The sequence below is a fragment of the Centruroides sculpturatus genome, unplaced genomic scaffold (assembly GCF_000671375.1).
Source record: "Centruroides sculpturatus isolate CEXI.00-Female unplaced genomic scaffold, Cexi_2.0 scaffold119, whole genome shotgun sequence".
Taxonomy (NCBI): Eukaryota; Metazoa; Arthropoda; class Arachnida; order Scorpiones; family Buthidae; genus Centruroides; species Centruroides sculpturatus.
The window spans coordinates 443376-456941 of record NW_019384338.1 but is presented as its reverse complement, the minus strand read 5'-3'; the positions used below and the strand labels follow the sequence as shown (position 1 = coordinate 456941).

Below are 13566 nucleotides of genomic sequence, written 5' to 3'. Positions count from 1 at the left end.
GAACTTCGGAGACATCATTAATATAAATAATTTTAATCGCCGTTGAATAAGAAATGTTTCTTTCACAAGAAATGTATAAAATTACAGTACTGTATTAGACTTACGGTACCTAATTTACATACTGACAGACGATAGTTAGCGTAAAAATCTCCGTAGCGTGGCGCCACGCTAGACGGCGGAAATTATATATTTAATTATAACAAAGTTACAATAAGTTAATATATAATTATATATACAGTACCTAATTTATATATAATTAATATATAATTATATGTACAGTACCTAATTTATATATAATTTATATAATACTGTCCAGACGATAGAAATCTCTCTGTAGTTGGCGCTACGGATGGCAGGAAAGTAGTTTGGCTGCCCGATGACATTTGAGGTAATTATAGGGGGTTTTTTACTGTTTTTTACGGATACCGGTCACAATTTTTTCGTAGTTTTATAGGAATCGTAATTATAGGGGGGTTGACTGTACTAAAGTTTAAAAATACATGTATTATAGTGATGTAAATTCAAAAGATTCAATTATCATAGAGGTAAAAATTACACAAATGGTTTTATGTTCACATAACTAATAAAACTGATATTGCAACTTGTGATAAATGTTTTAAGAGTACAGTAATACCTCAACTTACGTGAACCTGGAGTTATGCGATTTTCAAATCTCATCGATTTGTCTTTTGTTTGAGTGCCACGCAACTCTTGATTACTCACTCCCCCACACTATTATTCGGCTTACATGTTCAGACGTGTCGCGCGGAATCGACATATAGCTACAATTTATTTTGTGTTATTTATTTCTGTGTTTGTTATATCTATGGAGACTTGAGAGACTCTACTATGTCATCTAAACGAAGAACTAATTCTTCTGCATCAAACGAAAAAAGAAAAACTTTATCTTTGGAATGTAAAGTTAACATTATTAAAGACTTCAATACAAAAATGAAAATTTGTGAATTGGCAAAGGAGTTTGATTTACTGGAATCGACAGTCAGAACAATTATAAAAGGTAAAGAAAAAATTCCCGAAGCTGTAAAAAATACTCAATCTTTAAATTCAAGCATCATTCGTAAACGTCACAGTATTATTCCTGAGATGGAAACAATGTTAAAATTATGGTGTGATAATCAAGAAAATGTGAAAAATTGTATAATAATATAATTTGTTATACATATGTATTATCTAAGATTTTATTAAACATTTTTTCTAAATTATTGTTTTCTTTAGTCTCTGGCCCCAATTAAAAAGTTATTTGTATGTATTTATATGCGAAATTATATCCTGACTTATGCGGTTATTGCTTGGTCCCACCTATCACATAAGTTCAGGGTATTACTGTAATATTTCTTTATAAACCTGAAGAAGAACCGTTATAAGGGTTCAAAAACGTTAGTTTTGGTTCGTTTTGGATCGTTAAGAGTTAGTAGACGCACCGGTAACAGGTTAGAAAGAGGTAATTATATTACTATTCTCCGGTGTTGTGGTAAAGATGAGTAATATTTCTTTTTCAAAATAAATCAAAAGTAAAAATATATATTATGATTATTACGTCGTTAATAGAAGAATGATCATCTAAATTATATTTAAGCACTTAACTATCATAAAAATTAAGCAATAAAAAAAATATATAACATACAGATAAGAACTTATGATTTTGAAACCAACTAGCAATAAATTTGGATCTAAAAATATTTTTAAAAATTTCAATGCCAAAAATAAACATTTGTTCATTTTGAATCTTAGGTACCAATACGAAGAAAGATTTATTAAAAAAATTATTATACTTAATTCTTAATCTTTATATAAAAAAGTATTATTATTACTATTTTAGATAAAATGGGTAAAATCAAAATGCTTTTTGCATGGATAACTCCTAATCCATACAACAAAAACAAATTTGACATTATCATCATTTTTAGTGTCTAATAACAACAATTCAATGTCTTTAAAAAACAATCTAAAAGGCATGGTTTCAAAAAAAATAATTTCATAAAAATTATTATTATTTTTTAAATAACTAACACAATACACTAAATCTATATTTAAACACTTGAAAAAATTAAAATTCAGTAATATTTTCAAATACCTGTTAATTCCAATTCATTAATGTCATCTTCAGTACCACTGCTCTCTGAAACACAGCACAATTTTTATCCAATTCACTTATTTTCATATAAATCAATGAATATTATAATTTTTCAAATATCTTAATTTTCACATATCTTTTTCAAATCATTAATTTCTAAAAAATACCTTCATATGAAGCTGTGCAGGGTGAAGAACTAGGGGGTGAAGCACTAGTTGTAGAAGCTGAAGTAAAATTATTAATAATTAATTAAATTAATTGATTATTATATATAAAACACTAACTTACTATCTGTTTTTCCATCACTAAGTAGAGGTAAATTTTTCACTCTTAATTTCTGCAATCAGATAAATTTCAATAATTTTATAAAACAATTTATTAAATTACTTTTAATTTAAAATATTTTGAAAATAAAATATACAGTTCAATATAATTTATTAACTGATTATCATAATATGATGAATAGTATGATTTTTCACTTCAAATAAATATTAACTATTAATTTTCTATTTATATCATGTAATTCTAAATTTAAAAGATATATTGCAAAATAATTAAGATGTTAATCAGAGAAATATTTTTGACAAGTTGCAGTGAAATTCTTATTTTTATTCAAGATGTCTGAGCAATTGATAAACTAATATTAATTAATAAATTATCCCCATGCCAAATAATTAACAGTAAAATTATAAAAAAACTTTCAGAAACTTTTGTATAATATAATGTTTCAAATATAGCAGTATAAGTTAAAGTAAAAAATAAAAGAAAATAAAGCACAAAGAGGTAGAGAGATATTTTCATATGGAAACTTGTTTTAACAAGTTTAATTATTAAAAATTAAAATTACACGATGATTTTATATAATGATATGTTAATACTATGACACAGTCAAACAAAAGAGATGTAATTTAAATAATGGAATATTAGTTGATGATGTCTGGAATGACTTCTTTTATTTGTAATATATACAAATAAAAAGTGAAATGTTACATGATGTGAAATGATGATTGTCAGAAATACTAGTGATTTACAGATGAAAAAATGAAAAACAGTATGGTTTCTGTCATGGATTATATATGTTTTTTGTAAGTTTTTTAATTTTAAATTTTGTATTTTAAATCAATGATTGTATTTTACAAGCTAGTTTATTATTTGTAGACTGAACAGGGATCAGCAAGGAACTGATCAAAAATGCATATAAATAAAAATTTGTTAACAAGCTTCCGAGTAAGTCTTGATTTTGGTAATTGTCAGAATTGGAAAGACATTGCAAGTTTGCTTGTCTAAAAACCCCTTTTAAGTGGTTGTCAGAATAAAACAGATGTAACATTTATTTTTACAGTTTAATTTCATTCCCAAGCAATAAAAAAATTCATTAGGTGCTAATTTGAGAAAGTTGTAGTGTAGTATTTTTTAATCTTCAATTAGAATACTATGTCTGGATCATCATCCATCCATACAGTCTGTGCCACTTAAATTGGCCAACTGAGATCATAAAACATTAGTATTGTAAATTTCATAGGTGATATTTAAAAAGAAAGTGTATTTACAATATCAGAACTATATGCAAATTGAAGGAAACCCTTCTCAAAAACATTGAAGTAGTGACGTTAATATTTTATACAAGTTTCAGTTTGAACATGATTATATTACACAAAGATTCACAGATCAACAAGGATATCATTTTCATCATCTAAGTTTCTGTACATTTAAATAATGTTAAAGTTTCTAATAAGTATACTTTGACTAAAATTCATTTGTAGCATTTCTAGTCAGTGGGGCCAATTTTACTTGGGACACACTATACATATACATACTCTAAATATTTACTCTTATGTGCAATGCTTTTTTACATGTTTCGGTTTATCTGAAAATAGACCATCTTCAATTCAATGTAATATGTCATAATTAGTGACCTCTCATGCCATGTGTCAACTTCTCTTTCACTAAAGGTCACTAATTCAATTACATCATTTTAATGATTTTATTAGACCAATAATCATAATAGCAAATATTTAAAAGATTAATTTATTTAATTATGTATTTTTTATATTAAGTTTAAAAAGGTTTTTAAATTTAAAATTTTAATTTGCTAATATTTAAAGAAAAATAAAAATAAATGATAACAAAATCCATGTGTTGTAATATATTGTAAAATTAAAGAAGAATATTTTTTAATAAATAAACAAAACAGGTAAAGAAAAATCATAATACTGTTGAAAAATATTTATTTACATCAAGATTTGACTGATGCAAATGACATTTTCAAAACAGTTTAATACATTTATGATCAACAAAATATTACTGTACATTAAACAAACCTCTAATTGAATTTCCCTTCTGCGGATACGTATATGCTGATTTAGCTTTTGAATTTCTTCATCGCTTTCTTCCTCTGCTTGTTTAAGTGACTGATTACATTTTATCTGTTCTATTACAGAAATAAGTGCTTCTGATATACAAAAATGAGCATTTTCCTAAAGTAACAATAAACAGAAATTACTTTTAGTTATAAATTACTTTAAAGTTATAAATTTTATTCATAAAGAATAAAAACTTCAGTTAAAACTTTTTAATAGTAAATCCAATTTTAAAAATTATTTTATACATATAATTATTATTGTAATATTTTTAAAAACAACAATACCTTATCTAATTCTGCACAAGTGCCAAAATCTTTGGATGACAAAAAGCTAATAAGACTCTGACCTTCTTGAGGTCTAGGAAAAAAGCATTCTGTAGGAACTCCTACTTGACAACCTTTATATGAAATTATATATAAATGTAAATATTTCAGAATTTTTTAAACAAAAAGTATTATATGAATTTAATTATTTACAAAATATAACAAAAGTTAATGGTATATAATATTTTATTACTATTACAGAAATACAAACAGTCAAACTCCGAGTTTCGAACAATTCAGTTAATGAACAAAACTTTGAACTCTTTTTTACTCTAGTTGCCTTATGAGAACTCATAAAATTTAAATATGATATATTATACTGATCTAAATCTAATAATCATTATGTAAAGTTACACTTATGATTTAAAATTAAGTGAGAACATTAAGTCAAAGGACTGAGAAACATAAGAGAAAAGATTAAGATTTTGCAACAGTTATTGTGATTTTTGATCATTAACACACTGACAAGAGTGAAATCTTTATTAATACTAATGTTAAATTTTTATTAATAATATGAATTTTATGGTTTTGGTCCAAACATGTCAAGTGATAAATTGATGTCATTTACAATCAAAATGAGAATCAGTGTTTGAAAAAAGTAGAATTTAAATCTAGTAATCAATTATAAATAAACGATAAACTAAAAGATTTTATTATAATTTTCAGAATATATTTTAAAAAATTAACTTAATACAGATTAGCAAAGAATCTAAATAACTTAAATATATCATTTTATGGGGGGCGTGTTCATCCGTTGAGGCTGTTGGCGTGTTTTTCTTTATACCTGGCCACTCATACTAGAATAAGAATTAAGTGTTTTTTTGATTATTTTCTACTACAAGAAGCCTAATTTTGTTATTAATTAATACTATTTATATTGGTAATAACAAGAATAATTATGCAATGTTCTCCAGTCAAGAGGGATAGACCTCCATTGAATCGTACTAAATTGGATACTAAGAAGAATCAGCCATCTTCTTCAAATTCCAAGTCGTTAATAGACTTTAACTTTACTTCCGAAAAAAATCTTCATGAAGAATCCATTAGTGATAAGAATTACAATTTAAATTCATTACAGATTTATGAAAACGACAACTCAGGTGAGTCAACTATTTCTGATCAGACCTCGATTAATGTAACGGATAAATTCCCAGACGCTTATACCTCAGTGCTTTGAAATAAAATATCAGAATTAATCAACACTACTAACAATAAACTTTTTAATCAAATGGTTATGATTAAACAAGAACTAGATATTATCCATGAAAATATTCGAGAAACGAAGGAAAATCAGAAAAAAATGAAAGGGGAGATTGATGGTTTGAAACATCAAGTAGAGAAATTACAAACGGACAAAGATTTCATCCAATTTAAAATGGACATGCTAATAAACGAACATCGCTATAATAACATAATAATGTACAACTACCCAAACTACAAAACCATTTCAAGAGCAGAAATATTAAAATTTATTACTAATGTATTAAATATAAATAATAAAACTCAAGACTAGAGATAGTTCTATCTCTAGTCTTAGATAACTAGAGATAACTAGAGGTAGTTCAACTATCGAAAACGCCAAATTTAACAACAAGAATAACATTTAATAATAATCAAACTAGAGATCTTATTTTTTCTACCTTCATACGAAAAAATACAACTAAAGTCTACTAGAGGGATGGCAAAATAACAGATTTCTCAGGATTTAACTAACAACTCGAGAAATAGAAGGAAACATTTACTGCCAAATTTTTATGAATTACGTAAACAAAACCCTCAGATAAAACTACGAAATGGCATCTTAATAATTGATCGCGAAAAGCTAACTTATAATTTAAACACGGGAAAACTGGTGCATATAGATACTTTTCTTCCATCAACAAGAATAGCAAATTTAACTAAATGACATATTAATAAGCAAGATAAAACTCAATCCTGCAAACTCTACCCTAATAATCAATGCCTCTCAATTATAAACTGGAATAGTCAAGGACTTAAATATAAAATACTTCAAATAGATGCCTTTATTTCTAAATATGATCCGGATATTATTGCAATCACTGAAACCTGGATATGTTCCGAAATAGTCTACAATTCTACCTTCTTTTAAAAATTTACAATAGAGTCAGTTTTGACAAAAAAACTAATAGGTCCAGGCTGCCCAAGTGGAGGCCTTTGCATACTAATAAAAAAAGGTCTTTTTTTTTTTGTAAAATTTTGCAAAGAAAAAAATCTAATAATTTCATTCTGCTCCTTGTCTGAATCATTAAATCTGCTCTTGCTAATATTACAAATAATTTAATAACTTTAATGCTTACCTATATTTCACCTGATGACATAATAACTTTGAATGAAATAACTAAACAAATGGAGATCTGGCAAAATATGATTCCTTATTCCATAATTTTGGGCAATTTCAATGCAAGAATTGCAGATAATATGGACTCTAAATATAAAGGTAATAATTTTTTAATGCAAATCAACTGCCTCTCGAGGGATGAGCATTTAAACAGACTTGGTTAATAATTAATCGAAATATATGTACTGGTAGCTCATCTCTAGACTTCAAAAATAACTTTAAAAATTCAACAGAAAATAATGCTTATAGAATTTATAATTTTTTGTCAAATACACTGAAAAAAATTTCTTTGTAGTATTTAATTATTTGATTTACATTGTTGTTTTAAATTACTGATAATGTATCATTAAGTTACTTTATGTTTGTATTGACTAAATTCATCAAATAACGTTATTGTTATTTAAGTGGTCTTGCGAAACCATGTTATGTTATAATTAATACACTTATTTGTAAAATGTATATTAATCATGTAGACCGAAATAATATTTATTGTGAAATTTGTATTCCCCCTAATAGGGAAAAATCTCCCTTGGAAATAAAATATAATAATAATATTTTTAATTATTAAAAAAAATATCTTGAATTAAATGAAAGATTTTCTTTGTTTAATTAATATAAAAAATAAATATATCATTTTATATTTATGAATGATAAGTAATATTTAATTGATATTTACAAAATATCAAACTTATACTATTGATTTATCATAAATACATATTGATAAATGATTGATAATATGCATGAACAATAAATATATTTCTATACATCATTTTATCTTTATTTACTTTGAAATTTATTGTATTGTTACTTTAATATCTATAACATATATAACTGTATACAATGTTATGTTCTGGTTTCTTTTTTTAAAACTGTTTTGGATAATCAAGTTTCTGCTGTATATTTAATTTGAAATAGTAATTATTACATAAAATAATTTACAAATAGTAAAATTTTATAAAACAGCAGATAAAATGAATACAGTAAATCCTTGCTAACTAAGACCATTCCATTTTGAAATTTGCATAACAGACAAAATTTTTAAAAAAATTGCAAATTAAAATTTCTTGACAATAGAAAAATTACAATTCATAAGTAATTACAATGAAATTATAATTTTGTCAAATTCATCCAGATGGTAATATCATATTAATTAATTAAGACCGAATGCAAAGTTTATCAAAACATCCATCTTTTTAAAGGTGATCAATCACTAACAGGAAATGAATATTAATAACAACTGTTTTGATAACTTTGTCTTCAATCTTAATATGAAATTATAATTAATGAGTGTTTTCAATATTCAAAAGTTTGCAATACCATGCTTTGTATTATTGTAGTAAGTTCTAAAGACTGTAGATTGCTGTATACTTTCATGAAATTTTTTGAGCTCATTTTCTGTATATAACAAATTTAGTAGTGTAACTTACTAATGACTAGTAAAGCTTCTATATAGAGCTGGATTGTAATAAATTACTTACTATATATCTGTATCTTCAGGGAAAACACACACTAACTTGGACAACCTTCACCACCTATTAGTCCAAGTTAGTGGAAATTTATTGTAATTATAAAATATCAAAAACACAATGATTACCTTCTTCTAATAAACTTTGTCTTCTGTTTTTATCTTCTAATTTGTTAGGAAGAGATGATGATAATGACAAGGAATTTGAACTTGTTTCAACTATACTTTCCTTCTTTTGAGAATGCTGAGATAAACCTGGGATATCTGACTTAGATCTTGTATGTTGAGCTTTCCATTTTGGTGTTTTTGTACTTGGTAAACTAGATTTTGAAATATCCGGTGATAACTTACATTCTTTGATTTCTTTATTTTGTGATAATTCTTGCTGTAAACTTGTTTCATTTTCATTTTTATGTATCTGCAGATTCCTACTGAAAATGTTTTTATTTTCTATAAAATATTCATTTCCATCTGAAACAGATTTATATAACACTGGAAGAGAGCTGCATTTTTGTTGTAAATTGTTTGATTTAAAATTTTGTGTATGTTTCACATTAACTTTAGCTGGCAAGTAATAATCATGTAATTCAGGACAACTTCTGCTTCTAACTAAACAATTATAATTATGATAAAATTTGCAATCTTCAAGTAATTTTCCAGAACATAATAATTTATTGTGCAAATCTAATGAACTAGAGGGAGAAATTGTAGCATATAAGTTCTGTTTAACATGAGCATTATCACAATCACTTTCACTATAATTAAATTCTTTGTTGAATACTTCCGTATTCTGAGTTTCACTTCCATTTGTTTCTGTACAGGATGAATTTTTATCACAGCTGCAAGGTTCCAGAATTTTATTTTGCAAATCACAGTTTTGTTCTTGGGTAGAAATGTATTGAAAATCAGGTAAATCACAGAATCCAACTTTCATTGTTTTGGAATGTTCTATTAATTTTTTCTTTTTCCTCCCATTATGCAATAATCTAGTATAGTAACAGGAATTGGACACATTTAAGTTACTTAACTTTTCACAGGTGTCATTTATTTTCACATCATTTAAATTAAGCTGTTTTGGTTCTGACTTTTTCTTCACAACCTGATTGCATAAAAAAAACTAATTTTAAACTAAAAGTATAATTTTTCTGCATATTATAAACTTATATTTAATCTTGCACCCTAATAATCAATGCCTCTCAATTATAAACTGGAATAGTCAATGACTTAAATATAAAAAACTTCAAATAGATGCCTTTATTTCTAAATATGATCCGGATATTATTGCAATCACTGAAACCTGGATATGTTCCGAAATAGTCTACAATTCTACCTTCTTTTAAAAATTTACAATAGAGTCAGTTTTGACAAAAAAACTAATAGGTCCATGCTGCCCAAGTGGAGGACTTTGCATATTAANTATTCAAGAAGTCTGAGCAATTGATAAACTAATATTAATTAATAAATTATCCCCATGCCAAATAATTAACAGTAAAATTATAAAAAAACTTTCAGAAACTTTTGTATAATATAATGTTTCAAATATAGCAGTATAAGTTAAAGTAAAAAATAAAAGAAAATAAAGCACAAAGAGGTAGAGAGATATTTTCATATGGAAACTTGTTTTAACAAGTTTAATTATTAAAAATTAAAATTACACGATGATTTTATATAATGATATGTTAATACTATGACACAGTCAAACAAAAGAGATGTAATTTAAATAATGGAATATTAGTTGATGATGTCTGGAATGACTTCTTTTATTTGTAATATATACAAATAAAAAGTGAAATGTTACATGATGTGAAATGATGATTGTCAGAAATACTAGTGATTTACAGATGAAAAAATGAAAAACAGTATGGTTTCTGTCATGGATTATATATGTTTTTTGTAAGTTTTTTAATTTTAAATTTTGTATTTTAAATCAATGATTGTATTTTACAAGCTAGTTTATTATTTGTAGACTGAACAGGGATCAGCAAGGAACTGATCAAAAATGCATATAAATAAAAATTTGTTAACAAGCTTCCGAGTAAGTCTTGATTTTGGTAATTGTCAGAATTGGAAAGACATTGCAAGTTTGCTTGTCTAAAAACCCCTTTTAAGTGGTTGTCAGAATAAAACAGATGTAACATTTATTTTTACAGTTTAATTTCATTCCCAAGCAATAAAAAAATTCATTAGGTGCTAATTTGAGAAAGTTGTAGTGTAGTATTTTTTAATCTTCAATTAGAATACTATGTCTGGATCATCATCCATCCATACAGTCTGTGCCACTTAAATTGGCCAACTGAGATCATAAAACATTAGTATTGTAAATTTCATAGGTGATATTTAAAAAGAAAGTGTATTTACAATATCAGAACTATATGCAAATTGAAGGAAACCCTTCTCAAAAACATTGAAGTAGTGACATTAATATTTTATACAAGTTTCAGTTTGAACATGATTATATTACACAAAGATTCACAGATCAACAAGGATATCATTTTCATCATCTAAGTTTCTGTACATTTAAATAATGTTAAAGTTTCTAATAAGTATACTTTGACTAAAATTCATTTGTAGCATTTCTAGTCAGTGGGGCCAATTTTACTTGGGACACACTATACATATACATACTCTAAATATTTACTCTTATGTGCAATGCTTTTTTACATGTTTCGGTTTATCTGAAAATAGACCATCTTCAATTCAATGTAATATGTCATAATTAGTGACCTCTCATGCCATGTGTCAACTTCTCTTTCACTAAAGGTCACTAATTCAATTACATCATTTTAATGATTTTATTAGACCAATAATCATAATAGCAAATATTTAAAAGATAAATTTATTTAATTATGTATTTTTTATATTAAGTTTAAAAAGGTTTTTAAATTTAAAATTTTAATTTGCTAATATTTAAAGAAAAATAAAAATAAATGATAACAAAATCCATGTGTTGTAATATATTGTAAAATTAAAGAAGAATATTTTTTAATAAATAAACAAAACAGGTAAAGAAAAATCATAATACTGTTGAAAAATATTTATTTACATCAAGATTTGACTGATGCAAATGACATTTTCAAAACAGTTTAATACATTTATGATCAACAAAATATTACTGTACATTAAACAAACCTCTAATTGAATTTCCCTTCTGCGGATACGTATATGCTGATTTAGCTTTTGAATTTCTTCATCGCTTTCTTCCTCTGCTTGTTTAAGTGACTGATTACATTTTATCTGTTCTATTACAGAAATAAGTGCTTCTGATATACAAAAATGAGCATTTTCCTAAAGTAACAATAAACAGAAATTACTTTTAGTTATAAATTACTTTAAAGTTATAAATTTTATTCATAAAGAATAAAAACTTCAGTTAAAACTTTTTAATAGTAAATCCAATTTTAAAAATTATTTTATACATATAATTATTATTGTAATATTTTTAAAAACAACAATACCTTATCTAATTCTGCACAAGTGCCAAAATCTTTGGATGACAAAAAGCTAATAAGACTCTGACCTTCTTGAGGTCTAGGAAAAAAGCATTCTGTAGGAACTCCTACTTGACAACCTTTATATGAAATTATATATAAATGTAAATATTTCAGAATTTTTTAAACAAAAAGTATTATATGAATTTAATTATTTACAAAATATAACAAAAGTTAATGGTATATAATATTTTATTACTATTACAGAAATACAAACAGTCAAACTCCGAGTTTCGAACAATTCAGTTAATGAACAAAACTTTGAACTCTTTTTTACTCTAGTTGCCTTATGAGAACTCATAAAATTTAAATATGATATATTATACTGATCTAAATCTAATAATCATTATGTAAAGTTACACTTATGATTTAAAATTAAGTGAGAACATTAAGTCAAAGGACTGAGAAACATAAGAGAAAAGATTAAGATTTTGCAACAGTTATTGTGATTTTTGATCATTAACACACTGACAAGAGTGAAATCTTTATTAATACTAATGTTAAATTTTTATTAATAATATGAATTTTATGGTTTTGGTCCAAACATGTCAAGTGATAAATTGATGTCATTTACAATCAAAATGAGAATCAGTGTTTGAAAAAAGTAGAATTTAAATCTAGTAATCAATTATAAATAAACGATAAACTAAAAGATTTTATTATAATTTTCAGAATATATTTTAAAAAATTAACTTAATACAGATTAGCAAAGAATCTAAATAACTTAAATATATCATTTTATGGGGGGCGTGTTCATCCGTTGAGGCTGTTGGCGTGTTTTTCTTTATACCTGGCCACTCATACTAGAATAAGAATTAAGTGTTTTTTTGATTATTTTCTACTACAAGAAGCCTAATTTTGTTATTAATTAATACTATTTATATTGGTAATAACAAGAATAATTATGCAATGTTCTCCAGTCAAGAGGGATAGACCTCCATTGAATCGTACTAAATTGGATACTAAGAAGAATCAGCCATCTTCTTCAAATTCCAAGTCGTTAATAGACTTTAACTTTACTTCCGAAAAAAATCTTCATGAAGAATCCATTAGTGATAAGAATTACAATTTAAATTCATTACAGATTTATGAAAACGACAACTCAGGTGAGTCAACTATTTCTGATCAGACCTCGATTAATGTAACGGATAAATTCCCAGACGCTTATACCTCAGTGCTTTGAAATAAAATATCAGAATTAATCAACACTACTAACAATAAACTTTTTAATCAAATGGTTATGATTAAACAAGAACTAGATATTATCCATGAAAATATTCGAGAAACGAAGGAAAATCAGAAAAAAATGAAAGGGGAGATTGATGGTTTGAAACATCAAGTAGAAAAATTACAAACGGGCAAAGATTTCATCCAATTTAAAATGAACATTGCTATAATAACATAATAATGTACAACTACCCAAACTACAAAACCATTTCAAGAGCAGAAATATTAAAATTTATTACTAATGTA

At 25.6% G+C, this 13566-nt stretch overlaps 1 protein-coding gene across 1 annotated transcript in view; it reads right to left on the bottom strand.

Moving 5' to 3' along the window:
* Nucleotides 1-13566, bottom strand: part of LOC111632849 (run domain Beclin-1-interacting and cysteine-rich domain-containing protein-like) — an 82553-nt gene that overhangs the window by 24226 nt on the left and 44761 nt on the right. The window contains exons 7-14 of the mRNA XM_023377380.1: nucleotides 12061-12122; nucleotides 11735-11890; nucleotides 8735-9704; nucleotides 4743-4855; nucleotides 4417-4572; nucleotides 2384-2432; nucleotides 2263-2319; nucleotides 2096-2140 (exon numbers count right to left, since the gene is read on the bottom strand). Coding sequence (XP_023233148.1) covers nucleotides 2096-2140; nucleotides 2263-2319; nucleotides 2384-2432; nucleotides 4417-4572; nucleotides 4743-4855; nucleotides 8735-9704; nucleotides 11735-11890; nucleotides 12061-12122 — 1608 coding nt within the window. The remainder of the gene's footprint in view (nucleotides 1-2095; nucleotides 2141-2262; nucleotides 2320-2383; nucleotides 2433-4416; nucleotides 4573-4742; nucleotides 4856-8734; nucleotides 9705-11734; nucleotides 11891-12060; nucleotides 12123-13566) is intronic.